We start from the raw sequence: 14,243 nt of genomic DNA, 5'->3' as shown, positions 1-14,243 counted from the left end.
GATTCTGTAAGATAATCCATTTGTCATTTTCAGGCTCTGTGCTGACAGTAATCTGTTACAGCAGCAATGGGAAGCTAACGCATTGAGTGCAGAGTTCCCACAGATGCCCAGGTGAGGGCAGAAGATCACTGTAGAAAAGCTTACTCACATAGTTTGGGTTAATGGTTAGAAACATGGTCTCTGGACCCAGACTTCCTGGGTTCAAATCCCAGTTCAATCTGCTCACCACCCCTGTGATCTTGAGCAGGTTACTGAACCTCTCTGGGTCTCAGTTTCCCCATCTGTACAGGAAGGAGTAATAATAGCTTTGTCCTGTGAAGATGAGTTAATGCATGGCAAGCACTTTGGTGCCTGGCTCATGGCTCGTGTGGGGTGGGTGTGCACTGTGGTTAGTATTTGGTCCTGTGATACTCATTGCATTGCCTGAGGAAGTAGGTTCTATGGGGGGCTTTAATGTTCTCATCACTGAATTTGATGCCCACTTTCAGTCTCTTCCTTCAAGCTCAGTTCTCCCACCACCCATGGACTCTCATATCCACCCAACATTTACGATATGAGAGGTGGGGGCTCCAGCACCATCTGTGTAGAAGCAGCAGTAGATCCACCCTCAGCTGTGACAATCTCTTAGAAGTAAAATCCAATAGTCAGATTAAAAAATACTTTAAAATGTAAATGGAGATAGACAGCTTTCTCTTCTTTGGGGATGGGTAGGAGGTGAGTGTCAGGAGACAGCGTCTGGGAGGAATCATGCCCTGAACACCTGCCATGATTTTCCTGAAATCTACTCTAGCATTTTTCAGGCTTGAGGAGGAGGCTTACTGGAGATGAGCTGTCCACCTCTTAGACCAGGAGGCTAAGTTCCAGGGTCAGAGCCAAGGTCTATGTATTGTTGGATCTCCCAAGGGCTATGAGAGGGGAGCCCTGGGTTGCAGGTACATGGACTATGGGTGAGCCAGTGGGGGTGCTGGACCAGGTGAAGCCTTCTGGAGACTGACATGATGGGCTCGGCTGGTCTCAGCTTCTACGATGGGTTATGGAGCCCCTTTGGCACCCTTTCCGTGCACCCTTTTTTCTCTCTCCCCTTCCCTTTCAGAGTGGGATATAGAGACAGGGAAGTGCCTAAAGACCTTCAAACACAAAGACCCCATCCTGGACACCAGGATCAATGACACGTACATCGTGAGCAGCTGTGAGAAAGGCATGGTCAAAGTGTGGCACATGGTCACGGCCCAGCTGGTAAAGGTGAGGGGTGGGGACTGGGGGGAGGGGACTAGGGGGAGGGGTTAAGGATGGGGACTGGGGGAGCGGAGTGCTGTGGGTGAGAGGCTGGAGGACACTGATAGACACTGGCAGACAGGTAGCTCCCCAGACCACCCTAGGGTGGTTGACAGGCAGTCACCAAAAGAGGGTCGTCCTGAGAAAGGGAAGGGGAAGACCCCCTAAGAAGGGACCGTTCTGAGTTGGCTGAAGGTTAAGGTCCACGTGAGCCATGTTGTCATGGGTGGAGGTGGTGGAGGCTGTGTTCTGACTCTGCAAGACACATGGATTCGGTGGGGTCTTTTCACAGCAGCACAGGTAAAGTACGTTTTCTTCTTCTGGAACATTTGACCCTGATTCTGGTACGGGGGGTCTGGGAATGAACAAACCACAGTGATCTCCTCTTGCCTCTCTTCTGAGAAGAGAATATTGGCTGTCTAGAAAGTGATTGAATGTTCACACACAAGAAGTGTTCTTGCTGGATGGGCAGCCCGTCTCTGATGGGTGGTGCTGAGATATCTTTTGTGCTGAGAACAAAGGATCACAGTGAGAAGCGGCTGCCTGGCTGGTGGGCTTTTCTCACCACCAGTGATGTTACCATGGTCTGAGCAGCAGTTACTGGATATCAAGCTGCCTCTGGTCCTGGCGGGAAACTGACACATGAGCCTTGCCCTTCTGGCAGCGGAGGGAGGAAGACCGTGTCCCTCTCAGGCACTCCAGGAAGGCGGGGCCTGCCTGGCCACAGACCCACTGGGTACAAGGCCTCCCCTGATCTCCTTCCTCCTTAACTGGGGAGGGAGCTCTGGAGAGCAGGTTGCCTGAACCTCACCAACCTTCTTAGAGCAGACATGCAGTAGGCTCAGGCAGACTCCCATTGTGGTAGCCACAGATTGGTGGAGCGTGGCTTTGGGATCCATCTCAAGATGGCATTGAAACACGTATGTTGTCATATGTGAAACGAATCACTAGTTCAGGGTCGATGCATGTTATAGGATGCTCGGGGCTGGCATGCGGGGATGACCCAGAGGGAGGATAAAGGGAGGAGGGAGGTGGGAGGGGGGTTCAGGAGGGGGAACTTATGTAAACCCGGGGCGAATTCATGTCAATGTATGGCAAAACCAACCAATATAATATTGTAAAATAATTTGCCTCAAATAAAAAATAAATTAATTACCAAAAAAAAAAAAAAAGAAGCCTCCAGCTCTGCTCCTTGAGGCATCATGATTCGGGCAGAAGATGGGCTGAGAACAGAGGCATCTTTTCTTGCAGACGCTCAATGGCCACGAGGGGGCTGTGAAGTGTCTATACTTCGACCAGTGGCATCTCCTGTCGGGAAGCACTGATGGCCTGGTCATGGCCTGGAGCATGGTGGGAAAGTACGAGAGGTGCCTCATGGCCTTCAAGCATCCAAAGTAGGTACTCAGGACACCGTGGCCAGGTCCCTGCCCGCGACCCCAATTTTCCCATCAGAACCTAGACTTCACTCTTTAGATCAGTCCCTACTGCTCTCTGCTGACCCTCTCGCCTCTGCTCCTCACCCATTTCCACTTTCCTCTTCTTCCACCTGTTGCCCAATATCGTTACCCCCTCTCCTGCCCTCCCTTGTTTCTTTTAAGAAACAACAATACTATGTGCAGATTTTGAGAAGCTACTGCACATGTGATAAATTTTATCTGTTACCTGCCAAAATTAGGAATATTGGCAGAACTGTCCCTCAATGATGCCAGTTCCAGTAAACTTAAGTTCTTGGAATTTTGTGGTTGCAAAATCTTAAAATGACCCAGGTGCCAAAGGTTTAAAAATAACTAAGGGCTTAAAGAAGGAGCTCCCTTTAAGCCTGTGGGCTCAATTCTGTTCCGGGATAGCAAATGGATTTCATTTTGCATTTCCAACCCCAGTTTAGTGATGGTGCCTGGTTGGATCCAATTAAGAAGTACTCAGAGGTTATTTAAGCTTATTTGGAAAGGGCATTGTGGTCAGTTAATGGCTCTGCCATAATCGTGGGTTTTACAGACTGCTCTGTGCCAGTCTTGTCCTGCACTAATATTGCTTCTTCCCCTGAGTGCATTATAAGAGACGCCAGGAAGCTAAGTGCTATCCTAATTCATTGAGAGAGAAAATGGGTCTTCCAGAAGGATCTGTCAAGGATAGTTATTTAATGAAATATGGTCCTAGATTTCCTTGTACCCTTACAGGAACCTCTTTTTTAAAATTAATTTTTAAATTTTTAAAAAAGGTTTTATATTGGAGTATAGTTGATTAACAATGTTGTGATAATTTCAGGCACACAGCAAAGGGACTCAGCTTTTGCTGAGAATGTACCCATTCTCCCCCAAACTAACTCCCTTCCTATCCGGGCTACCATATAACATTGAGCAGAGTTCCTTGTGCTATACAATAGGCCCTTTTTGGTTATCCACAGGAACTTCTTGAGCAGGCAGACTGACTTTGTGGGCAGTAGAGAGGGATATGGGCCTATATGTGTATGTTCTCTATCTGGGGTGTATAACTGCATTGTTGGCAGTGCATAGTATCAGGAAGGGCCAGTGTTCAGTGATTTAGTCAACCCTTGGGTGATTATTGATAAACCTCTCAGCATTTATCATCTGGCTTGTCCAAACTTGACCTCAAGGAGGGACTTAAACTTTGTGATGTCACATTAAAATGGTAACGCTACGTTTTTAAAACCCTCCAAGCATGTTTCAGTAGGATTTAATTTAGTTATTGGAAGATAATTGTTTCCAGCAAACTCAGCAGTGTGTTCACCATTTCATCAAACCCATTCTATTAATACCTCAGCTATGAGACCTTCTTAAACCATTCTCACTTCCACTGAATGATAGCCCAACACACCATCCACATTGGCTCTTGATGCCCTGCATACTTACAGCAAATCCATAGACAGTCATAGTACCTTTGGAGGACATGGGCAGTGTTCTCATTTGTAGGGCCCTTTCTCCCACTCATCTGTAGCAGCACTGTGTATATATAAGTGCTTGATTATTGTTGTTCAGTTGTTAAGTTGTGTCTCGCTCTTTGTGATTGCATGGACTGTGGCAACTTGGGCTTCCCTGTCCTTTACCACCTCCCAGAGTTTGCTCAAACTCATGTCCATTGAGTCGGTGATGCCATCCAATCATCTCGTCCTCTGTTGTCCCCTTCTCCTCCTGCCCTCAACCTTTCCCAGCTTCAGGGTCTTTTCCAGTGACTCAGTTCTTTGCATCAGGTGGCCAAAGGACTGGAGCTTCAGTTTCAGCATCAGTCCTTCCAATGAGTATTCAGGGTTGATTTCTTTTAGGATTGGGCAGTTTGATCTCCTCGGTGGGTAGTTTAGCTGGACATAATGAAGTGTTGAGAAAGCAAATTCATGCTATTGATTTGTACAAAGAAGCCAAATTATTAATTTACTGCAAGAAATATGACTATCAAGTACACTGAACACCTTCATTCCGTTAAATTATACATTGTATATTTATATATATTATATATTTAATACATTAAATATATATTTATATATTATATTGGAGAAGGAAATGGCAACCCACTCCAGTGTTCTTGCCTGGAGAATCCCAGGGACGGGGGAGCCTGGTCGGCTGCTGTCTATGGGGTCACACAGAGTCGGACATGACTGAAGCGACTTAGCAGCAGCAGCAGCATATATTATATACAACATTTAAATATATATTAAGTAAATTGAATGTATATATTTACAAATTAAAAATTAAGATAATTCATATGACACAAAATTCACCATTTCATGATGTACAATTGAATGTTTTTTAGTGTATCTGTAATGTTGTGTGGCTATTCCCACTATCTAATTACACAATATTTCCATCAATCAGTAGTAATGTCCTCTGTTTCATTTCTGATTTTAGTAATTTGAATTTTATCTCTTATTTTTTGGGGGCAGTCTAAGCAAATATTTTATAATTGTTATATCTCCTTGGTAAATTCATTCTTTTATCATTATTATATAATGTTCTTTTTTTGTCTCTATTAACAATTTTGTCTAAAAGTCTATTTTGTGTGGTATTTGTATAGACACTCTGGTGCTCCTTTGGCAAGAAGTATCTTTTTTTCCCACTCTTTCACTTTCAACATATTTGTGTCTTTGAATCTATAGTAAGCCTCCGGTAGGCAGCATTTAGTTGGATTATGTTTTTAATCGTTTCTTCCAATGTCCACCTTTCAATGGAAGAATTTAATCTATTTACATTAAGTGTAAAACAAACTTAACTCTACCATTTGGCTCTTTGTTTTTCTATAGTCTTTTACATATATATATATATATATTTTGTTTGTTTCATCTCTCAAGTCTTCTATTGTGGTCTTTTTGGATGTTGAATGGATTTTTAGATATTAACAGTGTACCATTTTAATTCTGTCATCACGTTTTTACTATATATTTTTGAATTACTTTATTAGTGGTTTCCCTTGGGTTGCTGCAAGCCTTTGGTTATTTTCCAAAGTTCCAAACTGACAGTTTTTGCCAGTTTTTTCATTGCTTTTATGGAAGGATGGAATTTTGGAGTTCCTTTGAATGCCACCATTTTCACTGACATCACCTTCTGGAGTGTCTTTTTTTGAACAAGGAGGGACAAAGAAAGAGACAAACGACATTTCTAGGGCAGAGATAACATATGAAAGGAGACTGGATTATGCCAGAACCATGAAAACCACTGTTGTGTGAGGTATGGGCTTAGTTTTTAAAATACCTTGATTGATTTAATCCTGACAGGAATCCTCTGAAGCAGTTTCCCTTCTCATGGAAGAGAAAACTGAAGACTGAGAGGTTATTTTCTCAAGTTTATACAGTCAGTAAGAGGTACGATCAGGTTTTGATCCCAGATTTTCTGATCCCAAAGTCTGTGCTTTAAATCACCATGCTATAATGGTATATAGGCTGAACCACCAAATGTCACAGGAACCCACGAGAAGTGTAGGCTCAGCTCAGCAAGATCCAAAGAGACACACAAGGAGGCAAACCCTTCAATCACGAGGCATCTCTCCCAGTGCTGGATTCGCCGTAGGTGGACTGAGGTGCACTTAGGGCACCAATGAAGTTATTGCATTTTCATCTTGGGAAAAAATGAGAACTTTGTTGAACTTTCTTACATGTATTTTATACCTTAGATTTATTATCTGTCTATCCATCTGTCCATCTATCCATGTGTTCATCACGTGATATACATCAAGCCACATTGACTTCTTTGCTGTTCTTTGAATGTCTTCTGTGTTTCAAAGTCTTTGTTATTTTTGTTTTGCTAGTTGTTGGAGCCTTGAAAAGTCTCAGTATGACTCTGGTACCTTGGTCACCTTGGAATCTGACCAAGTTCAGATGATATGTGGTGGATCTCATTCTTTTGTTTATTTTTTAATTTTTTATTTTATATTGAAGCATAAGAATCAGACATGAAACAAAAATCAGACATGACTTAGCAACTAAACAACAACAGAAACACAGCTGATTAGCAATGTTGAGATGGTTTCAGGTGCACAGTAGAGCAACTCAGCCATATACAGGGAACGCATATACGCGTGTTCTCCCCCCAAACTCCCCTCCCACCCAGGCTGTCACATAACATTGAGCAAAGCTCTCTGTGCTATACGGTAGGTCCTCCTTGGTTATCCATTTTAAATAGAGCAGTGTGTACTTGCCCATCCCAACTCCCTATGTTGGATGTCATTGTTTTAATATACCTTAGCAATGATCATACACTGAAACATCAGCCAACATTCACTTTCGTAATAAATATTTATTGAGGACCTGCTCCGGGACTGGGCCATGTGCTGGGTGCTGGGTGTGCAAAGGTGAATAAGACAAGTGCTGTACCCAAGAGGATCTGACAATATACTGGAAGTCTATGTATATGAGTGGGGTGAGAGGAGAAGTGGAGATGAGAGATGGCTTTATGGAGAAAGTAACATATGAATGTGGCCATGGATGGACTTGGATGGGTGGAGGTGCCAGAGATCAATGGACCTGCTTTGCACCCAAGGTCTAACAAATTGGTGACATCAAGTTCCATTTTTCAGTAACATTAATAGCAATAGGGTAATGGCACTTCTCAGATCTGAATATTCCACCTCTCTGGAGCCCAGCTAGGACCCAACTGTTGTCAGGGGGATTTTGTTAGAGGCATTTATCTAAATCTTCTCCCGATTCCCCTCCACTCTGTTCTCCTGCTGGTAATCACAAAAGAGAGCTCAAAAATCTCAGCTGCTGGGTACAGTTTTCCTATGTTTCACTGAAAGTCACTAATTTAAGGACCAAGAGAACCTGCTCAAATACCAGGTGTTTGCTTATAAAGATAACCCTTTTCCCGTCTGTTTTTTTTTCTTTCTTTATATAATAATACTTTAAAAAAGATTCAAAACGTCAAATGATTCTGAGCATGACATTTGTAGAAGTCTGATAGCTAGAAATCAAATTGTAAGAGAGAAGCACAGCCATCTATATATCTGACCCCCCCCAAAAAAAACCTTGACGTAAGCCCTTTTGTTTTTCTGCCTGGTGGCACTGTGACCAAGTTGTAGGAACAGAAACTGCAGAGTGAGGGGGGAGAGTCCAGCTGTGTCTTGAGGGTTAGTGGTTTACATCCAGAATCACAAAATGATGGCAAACATCGCTTCAAGGACAGTCATGAGCTCCCCCACTCCAACCACACACCAAAGTCCCTGACTGCAGCCACATCCGAGTGGTTCGCCGGAAGGTGGGTACTGCCTGTCACTCTGTTCCCTTCCAGGGAGGTTCTCCACGTGGCCCTTCTCTTCCTCCGGGTCATCAGTGCTTGTGCCGATGGCAAGATCCGCATTTACAATTTCCTAAACGGGAACTGTCTGAAGGTGATGAAAGCCAATGGCAGAGGTGATCCTGTGCTGTCCTTCTTTATTCAGGGCAACAGGTGGGTGGTCGGTGTGGAAGTCAGGGTCCTGAGCGAGTCTGTTTAGATGGTTTCTTTTTCCCTCCTCTGGGACACTGGCCCTGGATTTGAGGGCAGCAGGAGAGCACAGGTTGTGCTCACCTGCAGTTTGGGTTGCAGTGGATGATAGGCTCAGGGGCTCATTTGTTCCCAGGGTTGGATCTGATCACGTGATGGGCATGATACAGCTCTGCTACAGGGACCTGGTTCTGCCAACAGGCAGCCTCCACTGATCCCATGTCCAGCTTGAGTGCTCCTCAGCTCCCTGTGTCTCGTTTCTGATGCAAAGAGACTTGCAGGAGGGTTGGGGTGGCACTGGCAGGTGGCCCCATGTCCAGTGGGGCAGAACTGTGCAGAGGTGTGTGTGCTCAATCGCTTAGTCATGTCTTATTCTTTGTGACCCCATGAATTGCAGCCTGCCAGGCTCCTCTGTCCATGGGATTTTCCAGGCAAGAATACTGGAGTAGGTGGCTCTTCCCTTCTCCAGGGGGCAGAGGAGTTTACAGAAACAGAACCATGGTGGCACTAATTGAATATAGCACTGTGTTGTTATACACTAGGTTCACGTGATATTATGTAAAAATATCCAACTAGACTTTTACATTCTAGCACAGGCTGACTTGAGACATCACCTAGTCGCTCTGAACTACTTTGCCTTCCTTCTGCATAATAAGGCTCAATAAATGAATACTCTTTCAGTCATGAAGTCAGAAAGCCATAAAGAGAGGTCACCTCTGACCTTTTTCTCATTTGTGACATCCAAAGAGAGACGTCAACTTGAGTAAAAATGAGTTTGAAAGATTTCTAACTGGGATGGTTTCCTGATTCCATTCCAGTCACTTTTATGGAAAGTTTATGTTTACTGTTGACAGCCTTAAAATTACAGCCTTTCGGAGCAGAAAGGAGCCTGCACACAGCATTTCCATCTCTTGTTTACAGTTATAGGCAACCTAGGAGCCAGGGTTGGGGGGCAGCACCCTGTGAATGTTGTGAACCCCAGGAACAGTGGGTGGGTGGTAATGTTTGGGGTCCTGGGTACAGGGGGGTTAGGGAAGATGGAAACCCTCCTGCTTTCCAAATACAAATGTCCTGTCTGGACATAGAGTGTGCACAGAGATCCTGGAGTGATGGAGTGAATGTTGGGGTAGAAGGTCAGCGAGGGCTTAAAGACTTGCCCCATTAGAGAGCTTTCTCATCCCATCATGACAATAGACATGTGGCATTTGGATGCTGTGCTTAAGAAAGGAGTGAACTTCCAGACATCTGTGTGCAGAGTAGTTAAGCTTTCTGCCTTGGGTACCTGGGTCCTTAGCGTTTACTCCAGGAACAGAAATTCACTTAAAAATGTTTTAACTCGAGAAGCCAAGTAGTCAGGACACATGTGTTTTGCTCACAACTCATTTTTAAAGAAAACAGCTAGAGAGCCAATGAGTTTTGCTGCACGGCCTGCTACCTTTCTCCCCTCTAGACCCTGCAACAACCTACACCACCCTGTTTGTGTGGTCATTTCCCCAGCACTGATCTCTTGGCTCAGGATCCAATGGGACAGTAGTCCTAATGCATATTTGGAAGCCGGGGCAATGGCAGCCTCCATGTTCCTTTTAAGGGTGTGTGGGATCTTAGCTCCCCAATCAGGGGTTGAACCTGCTTCCCCTCACTGGGAGGTGGAGTCTTAACCACTGGACTACCAGGGAAGTCCCCTTTTGTGGGCAGTCATGTTGCTTTGGTTCCAGGATGGTGATCAACACGGAGAGCAACGTCCTTCTGTTCCAGTTTGAGAATATCAAGTGGCAGTACTCAGTGGAGCGGGCCAAACAAAAGAAGAAAGACAGAGAGGAGGACAGGGAAGAAAACAGTTTTGCAGAAATCCTCTCCAAGTCTAGCACCCTGGTCTACAGCCCAAGGGATTCTGTGTCCAGCAAGCAGACAGCCCAGGAGTCCCTGTTAAGCAAACCTCTAAGGTCCCGCATCTTCCTGAGGGCATCCAGATTACCTACAGGTGAGAGAGCTGAACCCAGGCAGCCTCTGTGGTATCCATTGGAGCAGGCAGGGGGCTGCAAGGACCAGCTTCTTTGTGGAATATTTTGGCCAGTGGTTTCTTAATGATGTACATCCCAGTTCTTTAGGGCAGGTGGGAACAGTTTTCTTTGACATGACAATCTAATAGGTAGCTCAAAGGAAGCTGCTTATTTTCAAGGCCTAATTTCCAAATTTATTAGACTCTTTCTATAGGAGGTGACACTAACCCTTCATCAGTTCAGTTCAGTTCAGTTGCTCAGTTGTGTTCGAGTCTCCGCGACCCCATGAATCACAGCACGTCAGGCCTCCCTGTCCATCACCAACTCCTGGAGTTCACTCAAACTCATGTCCACAGAGTCGGTGATGCCATCCAGCCATCTCATTCTCTGTTGTCCCCTTCTCCTCCTGCCCCCCACCTTTCCCAGCATCAGAGTCTTTTCCAGTGAGTCAACTCGTCGCATGAGGTGGCCAAAGTATTGCAGTTTCAGCTTTAGCATCAGTCCTTCCAATGAACACCCAGGATTGATCTCCCTTAGAATGGACTGGTTGGATCTCCTTGCAGTCCAAGGGACTCTCAAGAGTCTTCTCCAACACCACAGTTCAAAAGCATGAATTCTTCGGCGATCAGCTTTCTTCACAGTCCAACTCTCACATCCATACATGACCACGGGAAAAACCATAGCCTTGACTAGACGGACCTTTGTTGGCAAAGTAATATCTCTGCTTTTTAATATACTATCAAGGTTGGTCATAACTTTCCTTCCAAGGAGTAAGCATCTTTTAATTTCATGGCTGCAATCAGCATCTGCAGTGATTTTGGAGCCCAAAAAAGCTAACCCTTCATACTTGCCATTAAAACAAGAAACAAGCTACCAACACCCTCCTCCATGCCCTTGATCCAAACATATGTTGCTGTTGTGTTAGTTGCTCTGTCGTGTCCGACCCCATGGACTATAGACTGCCAGGCTCCTCTGTCCATGGGATTCCCCAGGCAAGAATACTGTAGTGGATTGGCATTCCCTTCCTCAGGGGATCTTCCCAATCCAGGGATCTACTCTGCATCTCTAGTGTCGCCTGCTTGGCAGGTGGATTCTTTACCGCTGAACTATCTGGGAAGCCACTTTCCAAATATATAGTTCATGATTCACTTTCCAAACATATAGTACATGATTATTTCCTTAGGACAGAGACGAGATATATTGCGCTTTTCTCTCTAGACATCTGGTTGATAACATGCGTACCTGGAAAATACTAGATCAATAGATCCAAGCATATTATACCACAAATGGTCAGCTAGGACAGAGCACTGGAAATTTCATATAACACTTAAAGCTTCATAATCAGTAGGAAATCAGGTTGGGGGGTGGTCAGCAGGTGACCTAGATGGACCTTCGTTTCCAGGTGACTGCCTAGCTTCAAGGAATAAGAAACATCAAACAATAAAGTGATAATTTGGGTGAAGATCAGTTGAATTATCAGCTATGCCCCCAGTAGTCATCCTTGATTGAATCACAGAATTACTACAGTTTCCTCCTCAATCTTAATTTAGGTGTGTTAATGGAGACACCTCCAAGTGCAGGAAAGCCAAAGTCACCCTGGAAAGATGGCAGGAAGAGACTGGGTTCTCAGGAAGCAAATGGCATGGGTGCCGAGCAGGAGAATTTGGAAGCAAAACCCATTGTTGCCAGAGATCAGAAGATGGGTAATCCTTTATTCTGAATCAGTGTGACAGAATTCAACCCCTCTTTCTCTCTCTGTTCAGTCCAGTTTTTTACCTGGCCAATAATTTTGCTTATCTTTGATTGAGAACAGATAAAATGCCCATATTCTCCTAGGAATGACTGTGGTGTTGGTTTAGTGACTGATTTCCCCTAATCATCCCCTACTAACTTGAGGCCATGCAGAAAAGTGTGAAAGTGTTTAGTCACTCAGTTGTGTCAGATTCTTTGCCACCCCATGGACTGTAGCCCGCCAGGCTCCTCTGTCCATGTGATTTCCTGGCAAGAATACTGGAGTGTGTTGCCATTTCATTCTTCAGGGGATCTTCCCCACCCAGGGATCGAACTTGCGTCCCCTCATTGGCAGGGAGATTCTTTGCCACTGAGCCACCAGTGTGCTAGAATGAACCGCTTGTCCTTATCAGTGGCTTTTGGACATGTTATCGTTCAAAACATTTTGAGATCTCCTGTTCAGAAGTTGCTTTTTGGCCATGTGATAGTTTCCATTTTGCAGTGGAGACATATTTTTGGAAGGCAGTTTTGATTCTAAGAAATATCCAAAGATCTTAAATCAAATTTGATTGTAAAAAGTAGAGATTAAGCTTTGCTATACAAGTTTTATTTAAAAATCTATGTATGTTACTAAAAATTTATGGGCTTCCCAGGTGGTGCTAGTGGTAAAGAACCTGCCTGCCAGTGTAGGAGATATAAGAAATGAGAGTTTGTTTCCGGAGTCGGGAAGATCCCCTGGAGGAGGGCATGGCAACCCATTCCAGTATTCTTGCCTGAAAAGTCTCATGGACAGAGGGGCCTGGTGGGCTACTGTTCATAGGGTTGCAAAGAGTTGGACATGACTGAGCAACTAACACTTCACTAAAAATTTATAAGGCCCATAAATGGGGTGTGAAGTTCATTCCCACAGGGGAATTTCAAGAATGTGTGGAACATAGAGATGTTCCTTCCAAAATATGCATATCTAGATGTTAATGCACCCTTGGACACAAATACTAGCATATCTGTTAAAAGCTCATGTTAAACATGTTGTGATTGCTCGTTTCATAGACGATTTTTGCTCACATGATGGTGGCGTGTCCATTGGGCAACAGTGACCTTAGTCTGCATAGTAGTTAGAATGGATTTAATTTTCATGCATGAGTAGTTAATGGTTTTCATGGAACACTGATTTGCTTTTCTTTTCTGGTTTTGGAAAAAGGAAATGATGTGGAGAAATTACGAAAACAAAGGTATCTGGGAATTTCGGGAGGCTCGATCAGTCGCTCAAAGAAGTCCTGGTGGATTCCCATGTCGCCTGACCAGTTCCTCCTGACTGTGAACGCCCTGCAGAAAGCCCATAATTCCGGGGAGTTTGCCTATCCCCGGAGGCCCCAGGCTCAGATCATCGATGTCTGGGGACCTTCCATTCCATACCCAAGGAAGGTCCTGAGTTTGAAGGGCCAAGTGGTTGAACAAGCAGTTGACCGACTGAGATTCAGCACTCCTCCCATAGAAGTGAAGCAGACCAGTATTCCCCTCGAAATCCAGAAGCTTCAGCCCAACCTGAAGAAGTCTGTACATGGCCCCCGAGTGCAGTCCACTATCCCCCAGCCGGTGCTTATCTGCCCCAGGTTCCGTGGTGGCTCGAAGGGCGAAGACCGGGTGACCAGTTCAACTGACGGAGTGCGCAACTTCAGCCCCTTAACCAGCACGCAGGTCATCAAGCCAAACCGCATGCTGGCTCCGCCTGCGGGCATGGCAGCTCAGGCTGCCAAGAAAGAAGGGCCCCGCTTCTACTCTACCCTTGACCCTTTACGAGTGAACACAGAGTTCATGCTGCTGACTGTGAAGGAGCAGAAAGAGTATGGGGAGGCCAGGATGAAAGAGTTTCAGACCATAAAGCCAGTTGGAGTGGTCGATCCAGAAAAGGCCAGCAGAGCTGCATGGATCAGGAAGATCAAAGGCCTGCCCATTGACAACTTCATGAAGCAGGGGAAAACTGCGGCCCCCGAACTTGGACAAAATGTGTTTATTTGAACCTGCCTTGGGAAATTACAGTGTCTTATAATAAATAGGAAACCAAGTAGATGTTGATATTTGGCCTCTTTTATTTTGTTTGTTTGTTTTCAACTGTTCCCTGGCAATTACCATGGGGACTCTTCATTATCTTCCTATAAGTCAAAGAATTGATACTTATCAAAGTAAGAAAACAGAGACTAAGAGAGATTGGTATCTGTATTCCCCCTGAAAACCATTCAATGAGATGCATGGAAACCTTGTTTCATTGATGGGGGATGGAGAAGTGGTTTTTGGAAATTTAATACCATTC

At 44.8% G+C, this 14,243-nt stretch overlaps 1 protein-coding gene across 4 annotated transcripts in view; it reads left to right on the top strand.

The window, feature by feature from the left end:
• FBXW10B (F-box and WD repeat domain containing 10B) overlaps positions 1–14,008 on the top strand; it is a 36,387-nt gene extending 22,379 nt beyond the window's left edge. For 2 of the 4 annotated variants that reach the window (XM_055407342.2, XM_055407340.2), the window contains exons 11-16: positions 1,094–1,242; positions 2,527–2,669; positions 8,007–8,165; positions 9,917–10,182; positions 11,752–11,904; positions 13,134–14,008. In XM_055407342.2, the coding sequence (XP_055263317.2) occupies positions 1,094–1,242; positions 2,527–2,669; positions 8,007–8,165; positions 9,917–10,182; positions 11,752–11,904; positions 13,134–13,951 (1,688 nt within the window). In that variant the 3' untranslated portion in view covers positions 13,952–14,008. The remainder of the gene's footprint in view (positions 1–1,093; positions 1,243–2,526; positions 2,670–8,006; positions 8,166–9,916; positions 10,183–11,751; positions 11,905–13,133) is intronic. The other 2 variants (XM_055407344.2, XM_055407343.2) reach the window with 2 other exon arrangements.
• The last annotated feature ends 235 nt before the right edge of the window (positions 14,009–14,243 follow it).

Source organism: Moschus berezovskii, chromosome 20 (assembly GCF_049115385.1).
Source record: "Moschus berezovskii isolate FMDL1 chromosome 20, NW_MosBer_1.0, whole genome shotgun sequence".
In the NCBI taxonomy this organism is placed as follows: domain Eukaryota; kingdom Metazoa; phylum Chordata; class Mammalia; order Artiodactyla; family Moschidae; genus Moschus; species Moschus berezovskii.
The sequence above is the reverse complement of the archived record's forward strand: the minus strand, read 5'-3'. Positions and strand labels throughout refer to the sequence as shown.